The sequence below is a fragment of the Babylonia areolata genome, chromosome 13 (assembly GCF_041734735.1).
Source record: "Babylonia areolata isolate BAREFJ2019XMU chromosome 13, ASM4173473v1, whole genome shotgun sequence".
Lineage (NCBI taxonomy): Eukaryota > Metazoa > Mollusca > Gastropoda > Neogastropoda > Buccinidae > Babylonia > Babylonia areolata.
This window is the reverse complement of record NC_134888.1, coordinates 36,412,039-36,432,884: the sequence shown is the minus strand read 5'-3', so window position 1 is coordinate 36,432,884 and position 20,846 is coordinate 36,412,039. Positions and strand designations below refer to the sequence as shown.

At 40.0% G+C, this 20,846-nt stretch overlaps 1 protein-coding gene across 1 annotated transcript in view; it reads right to left on the bottom strand.

The window, feature by feature from the left end:
* The window catches only part of LOC143288919 (F-box/SPRY domain-containing protein 1-like), a 28,769-nt gene that overhangs the window by 7,379 nt on the left and 544 nt on the right, over window positions 1-20,846 (bottom strand). The window contains exons 1-2 of the mRNA XM_076597594.1: window positions 20,640-20,846; window positions 15,227-15,302 (exon numbers count right to left, since the gene is read on the bottom strand). The exon at window positions 20,640-20,846 is cut by the window's right edge and continues 544 nt beyond it. Coding sequence (XP_076453709.1) covers window positions 15,227-15,302; window positions 20,640-20,846 — 283 coding nt within the window. The remainder of the gene's footprint in view (window positions 1-15,226; window positions 15,303-20,639) is intronic.

The following is a 20,846-nucleotide window of genomic DNA, read 5'->3' as shown; positions in this document are numbered from 1 at the left end:
GATGGGCAAAGGGGACAAAAACCTACGCAATATCAGGATTGAAAGGATCTGTTACTTTCAAGTCAAGTGCTCTGATAAACCACTTAGCTGCTGCTGCATATTTCACATTTTGATCTGTCCACAGTGGCATGAGTCAATCGATGGTTAACAGGATACAATTCAACATGGGTAACATCTCTTTTTTTGTTCATTTTGAAGGGATTCTTAAGTGCACTGATCTGAGAACACTATAATCAGACCACTGTGATACAGATCATGGCTATATTTTACACAATACCTGAATTTCAGTCTTCTCCAAAGGACACCCATTGTTTGACTAACCAAGGTTATCAGATTCAGATTAAATACTGTCTTCAGCCATCCATCTCATTATCTCACTTTTTTTTTTAACAAGCTAATTCCCTTGTTATGATAAATGCGTCTATGTTTCAAAATGTTATTTCATCATGATCGGGTCAAATACAGTTTTATGTAACTGTATTGTCAAGTTATTATATTGTGTTGTTTTGTCATGTTGTGTTGTTCATATTCTAATGTGTCACATTTTAATGTACTGTGTCACAGTCTGTGTAGAAACGATCAGTGCTACACTGCATCCTACTGCAGTTTACCCTGTTGTGATGCTTTGCCTCCCTGTACTCTTGTCACTACAGATCTCATTACATGGTTTAAAAAAAATCATACTGGTCTACCCTAGACAATGGACTCAATCATTCACTGCCACATTTTCACCCTAATCCATCACAGAGAGAGAGTGTGTGTGTGTGTGTGAAGAGGTAGGATGGAGAAACAAAAAGAAAAGAAAAACAAGAGATAGCGAAGATAGAAATGGGACAAACTATGCACCAAAAAATGAAGGACAGGCGAGACAGAAAACAACACAGTTTGTTGGTAATGGCAGACTAGACGATAAAAAAAAAAGGATAATGACAGGTACAATGAGAAGACAAAGAAAACGTTCTGCTGATAGTCAGAATGAGAAGACAGGAAAAAAGAAGAAAAAAAGCTGCTGGAAATACAGCTATGGGAAGACAGAAAAGAGGGAACCTGCTAATTATGACAGGAAAGGTGAAACACACACACACACACACACACACACACACACACACACACACACACACAAATCATACAGTAATAACAGGTAAGATGTGAGAGATCTATTTGCCGGCAGGAGGAGAACTGAGTGAGAAAACTTGATGGAAATGGCAGATGAGGAGGAGGGGAAAAAAGCTTTTTGGTGCCATCACACACCCCTACTGTCCAACTCTGTAGTACAGGAGGTGTTACAGTAACAAAGGACAGAATTGGATGTTCCAGGGAGACGTTGGATATTTTACCACTTTAAAATCCAAAAACCATTTCATAGCCCTTAGAAAACAGCATTTTCTGTTTCATAATCACAGGAGACAAGGGAAATTTTCCGATTCATTATTCTTCTTCTTTTCCCATAATTTCATATTTTTGGGGTTGACACAGGGAATTTTTCATTTCATAATCCTACAACAAGACAAATAGGTTTTTTCCATTTCATAATCGAAGGGTGTCAAGGGGGATTTCAGTTTTTGTTTCTCAAGGACACGTCACTGCATTCAGACAAGTTCATATACACTACACCACATCTGCTTGGTGGATGCCTGACCAGCAATGTAATCCAACATGCTTAGGCATTGAGTGCATGCACATGTATTTCTGTACGTATCAGAGTGGGTTTCTTCTGCATAATTTTGCCAGAGCTCAACACTTACATTACCATGGCCTTTTTTCAATGCACCAAATACATGCTGCACACAGGACTTCAATTTATCATCTCATCCAAATGACTAGATGCTCAGTTTGATTTTCCAGTCAAACCTGGGAGAAAGAGCGCGACCAAAATTTGAACCCAGACCTTCATGCACACTGTACTGCCTGATAAGTGTCTTAACCATTTTGCCACTTTTTCAGAATCATGGGATACAAAGGGGATTTTCCATTTCAAAATCCAAGAAAGATGAATGGGATTTTTCACTTCAAAGTTCCAGAAGACAAGAAATTTTCCATTTCAGCATCTTTGGGGGATTTTTTTCCCCCCCCCACATCCTACAATGACCAGAGTGGTTTAAAATAACCTGCCAACTCAAGTGTTGCACAAATGAGGAATATCCCAGTTGACATCACTCCTTCAACATTAACAACAGCAATTGGCTTGACAGCCAGGGCATATATTATATAAGTGATTATTTACACATGCACAAATAGAGCAAATTCACAACTGATGGGTATTGGTGCTTGTATGAGGGGCGTGGGGAGGGGGGGGGGGGGTAGGGGGGCACACACACACACTTACACACACTTTCATGCGTATGCAGACAAACCATACAGATACAACAACACGTCATACGAGTCCAATACTGAGAATGCAGATGGTCAAAACAGACCATACTGCGAGAAGAGGAGTTCTGGGCAGAATATGAAGAGCATTCTGACACACAATTCAGGATAAATGTTTAGAGGGTTAATACACACAGACAGAGCAGACAACAGGAGACTGAGGGGGAAAAAAGTAAGGTCCAAGACCAAGACTGAATACGATCTGGGCTCATGCACCAGAAAGGCTGACAAACTTGCCACAGACTTGCTCACTGCTACAATGTGTCACTTACACATCTCTCAGTGAAGATTCAATCAGAGATTTGTTCAAACACTATTGGACAATGCAATTTCTGTGTGGGTTTTCAGATACATGCTGAAACAGTGTGTCTTGTGAACATTGTATTAGTGTTCATAAAAAAAAATGGGATCATGTCCTTACCTCCGATTTGTGTTACCATTCTGGTCACGTTTCAACATCATAACAGCAATCACAACATTGTAAAAGTTCAATAAAAATATTACACTTTAATAACCATAACATCAATCATGCAATGTCCATCTGTTCTGGCAAAAAGTAGAGCCCACCATACATTTACGGTATCTATACACATGACCTTTTTCACAAAATAAACACAGAATTAGATATTATAATATGCATGTGAAATTACAGATTCATGCAGTTGTACTCTCAGACATAAACTGAACACAATGAGGACACAAACTGAACACTGATACCGACATACTATCAATGTAACATGAACAGATCAACTTTGACAACAATCACATCAATAATTATAAACATTTCACCAATTCAATATGAACAGATGAACTTCAACAACAGTGATCTGAACAAATTAAATCTTTTGTGTAGTATCACCACAAGGTGACCACATCAAATAAAAGATCCACTCAAATCAATCATTTCTTTCTCACAACAAAATGACTGCTTTCAAAGTTGGTAGACCATCAAGTTAAAAAAAAATGTACAGAAAAGTAATTTTACAGTTTGTTGTGGACAGTTTCAGTAAATGTCATACAGACAGAAGTGTGAAAGATTTGGAAGTACCCTTTCATTCTATTCTTCATCATTTGTACATTTCACATTACATTTTCAGCCAAACACACCATCTTCTCGTCTGAGTAAAGCTGAACACATGCATCATAATTTATATTTCTTTCTTGACTCTCACAGGTTTCAGTACATCCATCTGTTCAATGCACTGTGTGTGTGTGTGTGTGTGTGCGTGTGTGTGTGTTGTGTGTGTGTGTGTGTGTGTGTGTGTGTGTGTGTGTGTGTGTCTGCTTTTAACACAAATGGGTGTGCAACAGCCATGGTAAATATAAACCATTAAAATTTCCACAAATACTTTGAAGAATCAATTTTAATCAACATGACAACTGCCTCTCTGTCTCTTTTCTTTTGAGTCCTCCACCTACTGCTAACGTTGCCATACAGTCAGTGCACAGGCCTATCGACCACCTCTTTGAGCATCAATCATTCACAGCTCCAGAAAGCCACTTGTCAATACAATTCCCACATGGATCACTAAATGGCGAAAGGAAAACACAGAAAATTGAACACCTGGGAGAAATTGCACAATGAACCACCACTCTGCCTGCTGACTGTGTAGCTCCCTCTCTCAGTCACTGTGGCCAAGACATCACTTGTGTCCACTTCTACACCCTCCCCCACCCCCTCCCAACCCCCTCACAACCTGGGGACAAAGGGGTAGTGGAGACCTAAGAGATCCAAGATCCTGTGTGTGTGCTGTTGTTGTTGTTGTTTTTCTTTCTACTTCCTCTTTTCTGCTCTAGATAATGAGTGGTGGTCTGGGTGCTAGCCTTTCAGATAAGGTAATAAACTGAAGTCCTGTGTGCAACTAGTCATTCGTTTTTGGCAATATTAAAGTGTGTGTGTTATGGTTTAAAAGGGGGGGAAAAAAAGACCTGATTCCCCTTACCGTGTTCTGTTTAAAAATAGCAATCAGTTTATAAAGTGAACGCATTCTGCACACAGGCCAAAAAAAAAAAAAAAAAAAAAGTTCTGATCATCAAAATCATTTATATGCAATATATGTTATTTAACACGAATATAATCAGGATCAGTTAGAAACTCTACAGCGTAGATAAACATCACATATTCACAAATTTTGAAGAAGAAAAAACATTTTCCCCCATGGTTAAAACTATTACAAATATGAAATTACGAAACTGCTTCCATTTATGTGTATGAACAGCTTTTTTTGCTATGTTAGTCTGTGACCTACCATGACTGTTTACCTTTTGACCATACATTCCTACAGTTATGACCTACTTGTGCCTGAATATTTCAACTCATGGATACAGGTGAAAGAAATTGCATCCAGCCTTCTTGCCAGAACCGATAACCAGCAAGTTTATCTCTGCTTGGGAGAATAAAATAATCTTTGTGTCCATGACCTGAACTTGACACGATAGTCTAATCAACACTTCAGACAGACATTGCACCACGATGACGAACTTGATCATTGACTAGTTAAAGGATGAATTCCTGTCTCCTTCTCCATGCAGTGCGACAGTAACAGGGGTGCAAGTGTCCAAAGTCAGGAAAATCGTACTGGTATACTTTTATTTGAATACCAATATAGTTACTTCAAAAACGAAACAAAAAAGTGCTGACTGTACATTTCCCTTGATCCAGAACATCTAAAAACAATCCAAACCTGAAGCAAACTACATCTGTTTATCAAATCTATCATCATAGCCCACCCAGCTGACCACAATGGGCCATATCAGGACTGGAAACAGTCATAAATCAATCCCTAAGGGGATAAAACTCCCCAGTCCAGAAACTGGGTTAAATTCAGAAGACTTGCACCCCTACTCTAAGGTCAGTGTTTGGTCTGGAGGCAATCCATAGTGTATTGCAATGTCCAGTCTTCACTTGTCTTGTCATGCCTTGTCTTGTATTACATTCTGTCACATCAGATTTCTCTGTGTGAAATTCCGGCTGCTCTCACCAGGGAGAGGTCATCGCTACAGTGCAGCATCACCCTTTTTTTTCCTTGCCTACAATTGTATTTGTTTTCCTATCAAAGCATATCATTCCACATAATTTTGCCAGGAACAACTCTTTTGATGACGTGGGTTCTTTTACATGCATTAAACGCTTGCCACACACGGTACCTCAGTTTATCGTCTCATCTAAATGACTAGCATCCAGACCACCACTCAAGGTCTAGTGGAGAGAGGGAGGGTTGAAAGGGGGGAAATGGGGAAATACTGGTGAGTGTGGGATTCTCTTCTTCGTTCATGGGCTGCTATTCCCACGTTCACTCCTGTGCACATGAGTGGGCTTTTACGTGTGTGACCGTTTTTAAAACCACCATGTAGGCAGCCATACTCCGGTTTTGGGGGTAGTGTGGGATTCAAACCTGTGCACTCTGATTCTCTCACTTCACAGGCATACGCGTTACCACTGGGGCCCCACTCCATCGTGTGGTCGGGTAGTGATCCAGCACCATTTCTCCTTCATGGAGGACCTAGAGACTGAACAGCAGAGACCCTCCCAATGAGGTTCCCCACAACCCTGGTTCAACCTTCTTTCTTTAGGATTCTGCCAAACTGAATCTTTTGCTCCTCAAGCTGAATCGGCTGAAAAGAAAGTAAGACAGACGATGTATGAAATATGTTCTTCAGTAGACTTTGTAGATCAGTTTCTTTTGTTTTACTGCAGTCAACTTACTTACTCTTCTCCAGTGCAATTAATACAGAGAGGAGTTTATATTTCAACCTTTCACAAAGTTATAGGCGCTTGCTTTAATCTTTGTGTTTATGTGAACTTGATCAGAAAAGAAAAAGAACCACCCAAACAAACATGCTTGAAGAGGGCCTTAAAATATTGTCCAATGCGCTCCTTCTGATGGTAGGTAAAGAGTCCCTGTATCAAAAGTGATGACTTGGGGAGAATAACATGCCTGACATGAAAACCATTCCAGGTGTAAACTGGAGAGAAGGGACCTGACACACTCGACAGTACAACCACCAGGATGACAACACATCAACATCAAGCAATAAGGCCAGTTTCTTTCACCCCCCCAACCCCTCGTCCCCCACGCCCCCTTCTGAATCTGAACTCACATTCATTGTCCGAAGCTATCATTTAAAAGCTCTGCCTTGTATGCCCTTACCCTAGGACCACTCAAACACCTGATGGATCCCCACCTTGACAGACATCCAGGACTCAGCCTTTCCATCATGGCACCCTTCACTAAACCAAGTCCGAAGGCCCCAACAACTTGTTTCAAGAGTGTGAGCCACTTGGTCATTTAACTCAACTCTTCAACCCCTAAGATAAACAGAAAAAGCATACTGAGTTTTCACTAAAATACTCCAACTTTTTTTCCTTTTGTTTTGCTTTTTTGTTCTCCAATGGGTCTTCTTAGAGTTAACCTTGACTTGCATCAGCTATATCTCCACTATGTCGACTTCAACATTAAAACAGCATTCTCTTATCATTCTTTCAAAAGTCCAGAAACTATAATTGGTACTGTCATGGGTTGTTTTTTTGGGTTGTTTTTTTTTTTTTTAACTTGCAACACCAATTTTTGTGTATGTGTGTGTGTGTAAAGATACACTGACTCTATTGGTAGAATCGCACACAACAAACAGTAGACCACCTCAAGCACACAGTACACATACAAGCATGCACGGATGAGCACATGCACAACCTAAGTGAATGACACTTAATCACTGAAAATGACTGATGACACAAAAGCCAAATGAGCATGGCCTATTCATTCATTTGCAATCCCATTAAAAAAAAAGGGGGTTTGAAGGGGGTCGGAAGGACCAATGAATACGCTGTTGGTGATATGTTCCCTTGGACACAACCTCATGGGAAGCAGCCACCCTGTGAGTTTAGAGAAACCCAACACAGTGAAGAATAAATGCACTGTACACTGACCCCAAGACAAGGTCATCACAATGAAAGGACACAAGTGACAAGGCCTCAAATCTCCCATGTACCTGGACCCCTCAACTGTAGAACAAAGCAGTGTTACAATCATATGCCATGCTATCACTGCTACTGTGCACAAAGATAAATAAATAAATAAAAATAAAAGAAGGAAAAAAGAAGAAGATAAGAAAAAACAGCTAGAGAGAAAAAAAAAACAAATTTACTGAAACTCTGATGGTAAAGGGAATATATTTCTGTTTGATCATAAAGGGGAAATATTTCCTTTTACACCCCATTCTCACCAGAACATAGAATTTATTTCCAATGAACAATGAAGTTGTTAAGTGAAAATCTGCCAATCTTCATATTTGTCTCATTTGCTCTGAAGGCAGCTCTATTCATCACCAGATGCACACTGACTGTATGAAAGCAAACATGCAGAAGTCCACTTCGTTCTTTTTAAGTTTACTTCTTTTTTTTTTAATAGTTTATTTTTCATTCCTTAATCCAAGCTTTATTTGTTAAAAGAAACTCTTTTGTTATAATCGGAAAGAGGTGGTTCAAAAGGATATCTTAACAATCAAAAATGTAGAAAAGGTCCACCGTGTTCCTTTGTACTGGTACTTCAGCACAGTGTATTCAGTAAGACTTAAGAGTAAGTATGACCAATTTAAATTCAGCTTTTGACATAAGCACCTTCTACATTTCAAGTCTAGCTTTCCTTTTCATGAATGAACGGCATGCAGCAAGAATGTTGTGTAAGATTCTGCCACATGCACAACACTGGCAGCAGTGCTGATGTCTTTTGTTGTGTCAACTTTACTGTAGATTTGAGTGTGATGCATTTGATTCTCATTCACCTGTTGTTTGATGCACAAAAATTGATCAAACTGATTCTGACAATGAGAACCTGACTAAGCAATTCACAGTCAGTAGGTTTGACAGGCATTTGATTTAAGCTGAGGAGATTAAGATAGAGTGACAAATCAGGCACCACTGAACATAACTCAAGTGACTCAGCAGCAAAGCAGTGTCTCCTCTGGAGAGTGTGGCCTCCTAACATCGAAATTCCCTGTGGACCGCTGACTCAGCAGAGGAACCCAGGTGTGGTTGTGTATGGAGGATTCAGAATGAGCGGCATGGAAGTTAATGCCACAGTAATGGTGCACATGACTGGACAGCAAAAAAAAAAAAGGAAAGAAAGAAACAGAAAGGAAGATTCAAAGAACAAGAACCTAACTCAGTAATTCACAGTCGGTAGACGTGACATTTGATCTTGGTAAACAGTTTGATCTAAGCCAAGGGGAATAAGAAAAGGTGGCAAATGTCAGTGGTAAATGTGAGAGGCAAATGTCACAGTTGTGTATATCCACACAACTGAGGTCACCCTAGCGCCATTCAACAGAGAAGACTCCCCAAAGCTGTAAGGTCCCTTGCTAAATTTCAGCTGTGCATGTTTTGGTTCAGTATATATCCAAAACTTCATCAACCAACCTTCCTAGAATGGCAACAACCACTGATATGCAGGCTATCATTAACTTGTTCACCTCACTGGGAAAACATTCAGAATACTTGTAAGCCAATATAAATATAAAGAAATGCACTTGATTTAGCAAAAGTATATTACTATACGGTATACCAGACATAACTTTCAGTTACCTGTTGCTCACTATTCCCAATTTCAAATGCTTGACACAAAGCACTGATACAGGTACCTTTATGCAGTCAGACATATGGCAAAGTTAGTTAGTGGTACAAGCATAATCTCTTTTCATTTTTAATCTCTCTTCCATGACTATTCACACTAGCACTCTCTCTAAATAGTTATTTATTCATCTCCAATGCACTCTGAAAACTTCCAGTACACTCTGAAAACTTCAAAGACAAAGCAGATTTTAAAATAGCTGTATTAGACACTTAAATCATAGAAATGAGCAACAAGCACAAAACTGCCATGAAGGTAATGAAAACGAGTAAGCAATGGTTTTTGTTTTTTGCTGGGTTTTTTTCAAGAACTTGATCTTACATATACTGAAGAAAAAAAGAAAAAAGACAACAACAAAAAAGACACCCATCTCCAGATGATTATAGCACACATTGAATCTTTGCTCAAACACACCTACACATACATACCACACACACTGACACTGAGATATACACTGTGAATATATAAGAATGTCGCTGCCAAAGATTCCTTTCCAATCTCCATTACTATATGAAGAAAGTCACAGGCATGTCAACTTGAATATCAAACACAGTTGTACACAATGCCTCCCTTGATTATCTTTATAATGACTGAGTTGCGATCCTTATAACACTAACTTACAAAACAAAACAAAAACAAAAAACAAAAAAGAAGCAGCAACAACAACAACAAACAGTAAGTTATCCAAACATGTTCCAAATTCACTGTAAGTATTCACACACCTTTTAGATCTAACAGCATGGAGCAGCACATATGCAATTTATTGTTAATCAGAACCAGAAAAATAACTACTGCTCTTGAATGAATCTAACTGAACTGGCTTAATAGAAACCACAAATTTTGTGTTGTCTTAAAAAAAAAAAAAAAAAAAAAATATTTGGCAGCACAGCTCTTTCATACTGGGAAAAATGAAGTGCAAGTCACTACACAACCCACTTTGTCTCGTTTCACTGCTTGTACAGTCATTCAAGGGAAGCTATACATTCAGGGGAAGCTATACAAAGCACTTTAGTATTCAGCTTCACACTGTCTCCTACCAATTTGACATCAAAATGCTTTAAACAGCACTGTAGTATCCCATCAGTTCTGACTGAAAAGGGGGTGGGTGTTTTAACTAATTTAAATACCCCCACCTTGTGGTAAAATGCATATCCACCTAAACTTCTACTGACCTAGACCTTTGACCAGCAGAAATAAAACAAAGGGCACCGAGTACTCTTTTTCTCCAATGGTTCGCAGCTGACAAAATGACTGACCAATGCATAACAGCAGGACGACACATCTGCACACTGTCCCTATATATTCATGTAAAGATACAGTCTGTATTTTTTACACCAACACAAATGCACCAACACACAAACAAGCCTGCCTGTCTGCAATAACACAAACAATACAATGCCATTGTTTTCATCTGTGATTTCAAATACAACTACATCAACAACAACAAAGAGAACAGTAAAAAAAAAAAAAAAGAAAAAGAAAAGGCAAACCACCCTGCCAATCCCTACCAACGCCCCCTGCCCCTTCCTCCACCCCACCCCTTCAGCCTGCGTTGCAGTTCACATCTGTACAGTGCGCACTGAACCCTCTGTCATGATTCTGCATCCCTCGTGGTCAATCAGTCAATGACTTCACGATTCCCCCAACACAGCCAGGAAACAATTCCAGGGAATGAATGCAGACCGCTGGTCACTCACCACCACACACATTCAGGGCTCCCATGGCTGTGATCTGACCAAACAATATCTAATACTTCTTCAAGAACTTTTCATTCTTCCAGACAAGACTGAAAATCTTCCATACCAAACGCACAGCCAAACAGAATAAACAAACAAATTGTCTGCAACAACACCGATGAAAGAGATCTACAGATATCTTGGTACTGATGTTCAAATTTCACTATTTTATCGTTTTTCAATTGTTTGGGGGGGTTTTGTTTGTTTCTGTATGATGCATTAAGCTCTTTGTTAAATGGTACTGGTCAAGGGTTTTAATTTATTCCAAGACTTTTCCAAACACTGAAGGGTGAAACATTTTCCTATGACTTTTCCAATCCTGGAAATGGTTCTCTCATTTTCCCCCAGACTCTTTCAGACTTCCATGACTGTACGAACCCCACCTTATGCAGCAGAGATGTACAGATCATCTTTAGAGATATACAGATCATCTTTAACCCAACTCTTTACAAACTTTCCCCAAACCACAATCTAACGTTCACTGGAACATGTCCAGGTTATCACACACATTTATTATGAACAGTTCATATCAATCTATCAATTCTTGATTGATTTCATTACGGATAACATAATTTTATTTCACTGGGTCAGATCACTCATCAATTTTACTTCCACCTTGTTCAATGTAAGAATGTGGCCATCAGTCAGCAAACAATGGATCTGCTGGCCCGCACAATACCTCAGTTCACAATCACCAGCCATAGGTCTCCCCCACCCCTCCCAAGGAAAAAGAAAAAGAAAACATCAGGTGCTGGGAGACAGAAGAAGAAGAAAATTTATGTGAACAGCTTTGCAAGTTGCTGACTGCACATTTTAACTAAAACTAGTAAAAGATGCCACCAAAAGCTCTGACAAGCAGTCACAGTGTGAGTCGGTCAGCAACAAGTGCTTTCTGGTCTTTTGATAAGCTTCAGTGTCTTCCTCTGGCCGTAAGAATAGAACAGCATAAATGATTAACTGCAGGTGGCATGAATGATGAAAAAAACAGGATACTGCTCTGACCCATTACACAGACACAGAGTGCAGCACACTCAGTTAAAACTGCATGCACTGTACAGTGTGCCAAGACCTCCTGAACAAATGTGGTGGGCACACCATCCTATCGTTTTTACATTCTTCCCCAATATGTTTATCTTATGGAACCTCGACTGAGGAGGGCTGGGCTCCTCCTAATTTAACTTGCCCAAGACACGCCTAATCATGAAAGAAAGTATGTATATTGAGACCAAGGCTTTGACACAACTGACAGACCTGGAGCAATCTGATGAACAGTTCTCTTGTGTGGCGCCCAAATGACACTTCAAAAAGTTGAGGGAGAAGAAGAAGAAGAAGAAACCACAACTGCTACTACTGTACTAGTGCTGGGTTTTGCTGGATGGACAATGACACAGAAAGAAGGCACAGCTCTTTCAGTGTGACTGGTTGTGCAGAAAACAGCAATCGCAGGTACCAAACCAGTTTGAAAAGAAAAAAATATCGTGAACTGTTTTCCATTTCAAACTCTCACACTTGTCAAAGGTATCATTAAGACTTCAAAAGAAAATTAAGGACCTCTTCATAAAAGCAGGTTTAGTCTTCATAAAGTGTTCAAAACTCAAAAGACTGTGGATACATTATGCAGGCTGCATATGGTCTGTCACTGGCCTCTCACTGAATACACAGTTTCAGGCACAAGTGCACCATGAACAGCTTGAAAAATGCGTATGAAAAAATCGATGCTTACTTTCAGCCCAAAATTTAGTCATTCAGTGGCTTTTAAATATTTTTTTTTAAATGTCAAAAAATGGAAGAATGCACCTCTGGCTACGAGTTGTGCTCACTTCATTAGCTGCATGCACCACTGTTTGCCGAAAATTCAGCCATCATTTCACCATACCCCCTAGAAGAAATCTGTGCAAGCTGTCTTTAACCTTTCTTGTGAACTCTGCATACAAAATCATGTCAATCACCTTAATGTTTTGTGGCTCCAACAACAACAAAAAAACAAAAAAGGTTTCAGCACTTAGCCAGGAAAGGAAGCATTCTGCAACAGAAGGGAGTGTTGTGAAACTAGGTAACTGCCACTGCCTGTACAACTTACAGCACCAAGAACCACCCAAGCTGAAAATCCACTTGATCAGCCTCATGTTGTTTTAACTGGTGCAAAGCGTGCAGCAGAGATGAACCCTACAAGTTGGATGTGATGCTAAACATCCGATCACACACACACACACACACACCTACAAGTTGGATGTGATGCAAAACACCCAATCACACACACACACAACACACACACACACACACACGCACACACACACACACACACACACACACACCACACACTCAACTTTTCACCATCACACAGCTGTGACTTATGACTGGAGACAACCACCCACACACCAGAAAATGTCTGTTGGCATCACCCCTCCCTCCCCCACAAATGACATTCATATGTGCATGAACACCATCAATCCATTTATGGATATATAACACATCTCTCTCCCATTCGGAAAGGATGCCTGATGCAAAAAAATAAACAAAGAAAAATGAAAAATGAAGAAGAAAATGTGAATATATACACATGTATGCAGTATGACAACATCAAACCCGTTTTCATGGTTGGGGAGGAAAAGGTTATGAATCTGACGCTGAACTTCAGAAACAGGCGCACACATTAAACTTACACACGCCTCAACAAGTGCCATACTCCCTTATCCCTTCTCATATTTCTCACCACACACACACACACTCTCTCTCTCTCTCTCTCACTCTCTCTCACAAGCACATATACGTGCACACTCACACACAAAACACACGCACGCACATGCACACACACCCTTTACACCAACAAAGCAACTCCCAAACAGTTGTTTCACAGGCTCACTCCAGAAACATCATCACTGAGCAGTGTGTCCATGGCAACAAAGGGAGTGCAGCATGATGGCTTGACCTTGAACTGTCAGCCAATCGGGTGCAGGGTCAACCATCCAAAGGTGGGCCCAGGTACACCATGGAAATCTCTGTGTTGCCATAGACAGCGGAGACTGCCGGGTACAGCTGTGTGTTGGGCAGCCCTCGGAACGCCACACCTGCCACCACACACACCCAGGTCACACAGGAGATAGGTTAAGGTTAAGGTTAAAGGTTATAGGTCCCACAGCCTTTTGTTTTACAGCCATCCAGGCAGTGAACTCATACTGTGTGTAGGACTTCACACAGGAAGGCACAGCCCAATCCTCTTCTGCCATTTTAACCTTCCCAAACTGGTCAGGTACCCAATCACACTTGGGTGGAGTGAAGAAAATCAGAGTTGTGAGCCTTTCCCCAAAGATACAACACCATGCCAAAAGGCTGGCCTCGAACACAAGTCACTGGTCAGAGTCAGAGGTGCAATATTGTTTTGATCAAGATGAACGGAAAGAACTGAATTTTTCCTGTTATTATGCCAAATTTGGTGTCAACTGACAAAGTATTTGCAGAGAAAATGGCAATGTTAAAGTTTACCACGGGCACACACACACACACACACACACAGAGACAACCGAACACCGGGTTAAAACACAGACTCACTTTGTTTACACAAGTCAGTCAATCATGTCCACGAGGCTTAAGATTCCACGTTCCAACTCTTTAGACAAAGAAACAGTAGGTGATATACAGCTTTGTCTCTGACAAAGGATACACAATATAATAAATAACAAATAAGTATCCGTATCAATAAAAAAAAAAAAATCAATGCAATAATGTAAGTAAAAAACAAAGAGAACTGAACATTATGAATATGATTATGGAAACATTAACATCTTTACAAAAGGAATGAACAATAATGAATATTTCATATTCACTAACTGAAAAGATTTTGAAACCATAAGAATCATGACTAATTGAACCAAAAATAAAATATCTTCATAGTTTTAACCTTTGAGTTAAAAACCTTAAAACTTTCTCCTCTCCAAATACTGACATTGCTGCAGAAGCATTTAAAATGAATAAATAAATAAAATGAAAAAAGATAACAATAGAAAAAAAACAATAAATAAATAACATTACAACTGAATGGAACTGGACTATTTAAAATAAAAGTTGTCAAGAACATAACACTATACAGAGAGAGAGAGAAAAAAAAAAATATATATATATATATATCCAAATATTATGGTTAGCATGTTCTCTTCACATTTGGATGTGACTCATAATATTTTGTTTTCGCACCAAAAAAAAATCTATGTGGGTTGTTTTGTTTGTTTTTTTGTTTTATTTGTTTATTTGTTTGTATGGTTTTTTGGAAGAGGTTCAAATGCCATGTTATTTTCACAGGGTTTTGTTGTTGTTTTTTTGTTTTGCATGTTTATTTGTTTGTTTGTTTGTTTTTTGGAAGAGGTTCAAATGCCAGCATGTTATTTTCACAGGGTTTTGTTGTTGTTTTTTGTTTTGCATGTTTATTTGTTTGTTTGTTTTTTGGACGAGGTTCAAATGCCAACATGTTATTTTCACAGGGTTTTGAAAATGACTCACCTAAAAACTCATAGTTTTTTTCAAAGGCTAACGTGTTGTCTTCACAGTCGAGGATGACTCGTATCCTCTCCCCAACCTGCACACATCATCATGAGCTGTTAGTGCCAACAGCAACAGAGTTAGAACTACAAAATTCACCACATGTCAGCCAAATATTTTGCAACTCCTATAGTATAATATAGTATAATGCACTGTCAGTTCTACAAAACATACCACATGTCAGCCAAATATTCTATATATAATACACAGGACGGGAAGAGTTTGGAAGACAGAGGGATGACAGAGAGAGGGGAGGGGGGGGGGGGAAGAAAAAAGAGAGACTTTGAGTTTGAGAACCAAATTTAAAGTAAACAAACAGACAGACATGCACTGATGGATGCCTGATTAGCTGAGTCAGAAGAATGTAGAGCCTACACTACAGTCCAAATCTTGCGAGTTAGAATCACTGAGTTACAGACACCAATACATATATAAAAACTGTTATCTTTGCTGCTCATCTGAACCTGTTGTCATTCCAAAGGTGTCATTGTACTGTTATTATTAAATAAATCATCCTCTCCCAAAAATTTCCGGAAATGGATTTCCCAAATGGCCATAAAATATCACCTGAGATGGGTGTCGATGTTAAATCCAAATGTCACACACACACACACACACACACACACACACACACACTAAAATTAAAAGGTCAGTGAAACTGAGGAGCTGGGGGGAGTTAAAAAAACAGAGTAGCTAACAATACTCTAAAAAGATACTAATTAAATTTAGAAAATAATACATATTAAAAAAAACAAAAAACCCAGTAATGCAGGAAACAGCTGAAAAGGTAATGCTGCAACAACAAGTGATTTATGAATTGCACCAGTTTGGAACCACAGTGTAACACATCAGAAGGAAGGTTCTTTTTTCTGAAAAGAACTTATTTTCCATTAGGTAGAGTGTTCAACCAACTTTTTTGAAAATCTTTAGGTTGAACAAAAAGTGGAACTGAAGTGAAAGAAAAAAAGGATTCCTAAATTTCAATTTCAGTGAGAAAACACATACATCACAAAAACTGTCTTCCATCACAATTGACACAATCAAACTTGGCAGTACATCCATCCCTCTTTCCACGTCAGTCAGGAACCTCGGTGTTGTCCTTGACAATACACTGTCCATTCAAAAATTTATCAGTCAGACATGTCAGTCCTGCTACTGTCAACTGCGACGCATCAGTGCCGTCCGGAAATATCTGTCCACTGACGCAACATCTAGACTTGTTTCTCTCATTCTCTCTCACCTTGACTACTGTAACTCTCTATTGTCTGGTATGCCTGCTTCATCCATTCAGTCCCTTCAGCGCATACAAAACTCTGCTGCCCGACTCGTCCTCAGAAAGAAAAGATCTGAGCACATCACTCCTCTTTTACAACATCTCCACTGGCTCCCTGTCTCACACCGAATAAAGTACAAGATCAGCACTCTATGTTATAGATGCATTCACAAAACTGCCCCTTCCTATCTCTGCGGCTGCCTTCACCTCTACACTCCATCTCGCTCACTACGATCGGCCTCGGATCCACTCTGTTTACGCATACCCAGATTCAAACACTCGACTGTTGGCCGCCGTTCTTTCTCTGTTTCTGGACCTTGCGATTGGAATGAACTTCCTTTTTCGCTTCGTCAAGTCTCCACACTCAGCTCTTTCAAGTCTGGCCTTAAAACCCACCTCTTCCCAAAATAGCCTCCCTTGCCTGCCCTTCCTTGTCTTTAGTTTCTACAGTATTAGAGTTATGCATGCGTGTGAATGACTGGTGCGAAAGCGCTTTGATTTGTCTCTGCACAAGATCCAGCGCTATATAAATACCATTATTATTATTTATTATTATCACATGATACAGGACAAGAGTCACCAATTTTTAGTCTAGCCTAGGTAGACTATAACTAGCTATTAAAAAAATATACACATAAATATGTTCATATTGTACATTTACTTTAAAATTAGGAGTGACTAAACAGAATTCACACTGCACCAAACAAAAACAAACAAAACAGATCCTATATATATCCAGACTTGAATCCAGTAATGGTAATAGACAGAGAGAGAGAGAAAGAAAGAAACTAAGGAAACTGAAAGAGAGAGCTGGGGAGGTGGGTGGGGTGGCGCAGTAGCCGAGTGCTCAAAGCATTGGACTTTCAATGTGAGGGTCCCGGGTTTGAATATCGGTGATAGCGCCTGGTGTGTAAAGGGTTGAGATTTTTCCGATCTCTCAAGTCAACATATGTGCAGACCTGCTAGCGCCTGAATCCTCTCCATGTGTATACGCACAGAGAAGATCAAATATGCACATTAAACATCCTGTAATCCATGTCAGCGTTTGGTGGGTTATGGAAACATGAACATACCCAGCATGTATACCACTGAAAATGGTTAAAAATGGAGTATGGCTGCCTACATGGAGGGGTAAATAAATAGACCGGTCATATACGTCAAATGTTCTTGTTTTTTGTTACATGTCTTTATGAGTATGTATGTGTGCGAGCCTGACATCTAAATGAATGACACAGGAAATAAGTTATCAGCGCTCAATGGCAGCCTTCATTCAGCTCTACCCAGGTAAGCAGCCTGTTGTGCAAATGACACCGTGTTTGTAAAGCGCTAAGAGCTTGGTCTCTGACCAAGGATAGGCGCTATATAAGTATCCATATCATCATCAGGTCGGAAGAAGGAAGAAAATCAGATGGCTCACAGACATACATACTGAATTTGAAAGTTTTTATTTCACTATTTTCTATAGATTTACCAAGCAATCAGACAAAAATAATTAAATACACCAATATATCATCATGATAAGTTATGAATTATATATATATATATATATGTGTGTGTGTGTGTGTGTGTGTGTACGTGTATAATTTATATTTCCACAAAATCAGCACTGTAATTTATTATATATTATAAACACACACACACACACACACACACACACACACACACACACACACACATAATATATATATATATAAGACCATGAAAATAAAATAAGTTATCGCACACAGACAGCAAGAGAGAGACTGAGACAGAGAGAAAATAGACTGAGAAAGAGAGAGACAGAAAGAGAAACTCAGAAAGAAAGAGAGCTGCAGACAAACACTGGCAAAAAGAAACTTTAAAAAAGTGACAATCCAGTAATCCACTGACAAACTTGTCCTAATGTAATACTGAAGAACTCCAAATATCCAATGAAAAGGAAGAGAGCCCTTCAGAGGTTACCAGGTCAAGCAGCAGCAGTGACCTTTCACTGACCTCGACAATATAGAGTAGACTAGGCAATGTGCAACTCCAAGATGAAAAAGCTTCCAAAAATGTTACATGTATGGATACATGTACTGCCCAGGACATGCAGGTATTAAGGGAAATGAGCTAGCCGACAGACTTGCTGGTAGCACTACAACAGAGGCCCACACCTGCGAAGATCTGAAATTTTCAGTAAAACAGTACTAAAAAAAAAAAAAAAAAAAGGTTGACAGAAGAAACGGAATCCAGTGGACGCTACTTGACCAGCTAGATTACCTGGACTTCGCAGATGACCTGGCCCTGCTTTCCCACAATCACCAGCAAATGCAGGACAAGACAACAGAGCTGGCAGCCACCTCATCACAAGTTCTTGAAGTTGGCCTCAACATCCATAAGGGCAAGACCAAGATCCTCAAGATCAACACAGCAAGAGAGGACCCAGTCACAGTGCACGGGAGCAAGCTGGAAGAGGTAGAGGCCTTCACGTACTTGGGCAGCATCATCGACAAGCACGGTGGCACAGACGCAGACGTCAGAGCAAGAATCAGCAAAGCGAGGGCAGCATACTTGCAACTGAAGAACATCTGGAGCTCCAAGGTGCTGTCGATTAGCACAAAGTCAGGCTGTCCAACTCCAACATCAAGTCAGTCCTGTATGGAGCAGAAACATGGAGGACAACAAAGACCACCATCAGAAAAGTGCAGACCTTCATCAACAGCTGCCTGAGAAGGATCCTCCAGATACGCTGGCCCGACACTATCAGCAACGCAGACCTGTGGCAGCATACCAACCAGCTGCCAGCCGAAGACGAGATTTGGTGCAGAAAATGGAGATGGATCGGGCACACCCTGAGGAAGCCAGGCAATAACATCACCAGGCAGGCACTGAAATGGAATACCCAGGGCAAACGGAAGAGAGGAAGGCCAAGAAACGCCTGGCAACGTGATCTCGAGGCAGACACCAAGAAGATGGGGCACCTGGGGACAATTAGAAAGGGTAGCCCAGGACAGAGGACTCTGGCAGACTGTTGTGAGTGGCCTATGCTCCGGGGGGAGTGATGGGCATAACTGACTGACTGACTGACTGAAGGCCATCACACCACTGATCACCTCACTAAAAAATGTTAGAGAGAGAAAGTGGCCATAAATCTGACCTGAAACCAAAGTGAAAGGTAGCACACAAACTATTACTAATCAAACAAATATTGGTAATATTTCCAAGCTGATGTGTGTCTGCGTGTATGTGTGTGCATGTGTATGTTTGTGTTTGTGTGTGTATATGTGTGTGTGTGTGTGTGTGTGTGTGTGTGTGTGTGTGTGCAATGAGAAAATCTGTAAGTGTGTGGATCATTTGAGCTACTTATGACATGTGCAAGTGTAACCAAATACATGCAGGTGTTTAGCTGGAGTTAACATTACAGGTGGGCTGATGTGTATGTGCGTGTGTGTGCATATATATATATATGCCTATGTCATGTGTGTTTGTATATGTGTGTGCATGCACATGCATTGTTCCACCAAGTGATGTGATATTTTTGCCTATGAAAACTTCACGAAAGGTACGCATGTCAGTGTGTGTGTGTGTGTGTGTGTGTGTGTGTGTGTGTGTGTGTGTGTGTGTACACTGACACCAATATGCACACCTTTTTAACTATTGAGTGGGGAAGCACATAAGAACATGGATTTCTGATTCCAGTTTGGTAGTGAAAAAAGTTTAATCCTGTACCTTGATGTGGTGTGACATTTGTGGTCCCTGATGTGCTGTGAACAGTAAAACAATAAACAAATAAAGAAGAAAAAAGCTCTCTTCATCTATAGCCATGTACACATATATGTATACATTTATAAAGCACACACAGAGGGCATGCAATATCACCAACACAATGCTTGCAACACAGGCACACATGCACACACACACATCTTTGAACAAATGACATACTACATATAATCAAAGGATTATGTTGGCAAACCATGCAATAATCACAAATCAAAGCTGCTGGAGACAAACATAAAAACATAATAAACATATATTATTATATATATATATATATATATATTAAATAAAAACAATTATTTCTTATTTCATTTCATAAGAGATGAGCATCCGGTGCATACAAGGATAACTTCATCACGATACCTGATACTTTGGAGCATTGTTCAGCATGGGGTAGTTCCCTTGACTGTCGCCATTGTGAATTAAATGATTGTCCACAAGATTCCAACCCCAACTTTGAGAGTCCCCACCTATGAGAGGGGTGTAACCTTGGCACCGAATGGAGGAATGCTGGGTTGCTAGTCCAATCATTGCCACTGTCCCAAGAGGGCCTTCCCACCACACTTCCCA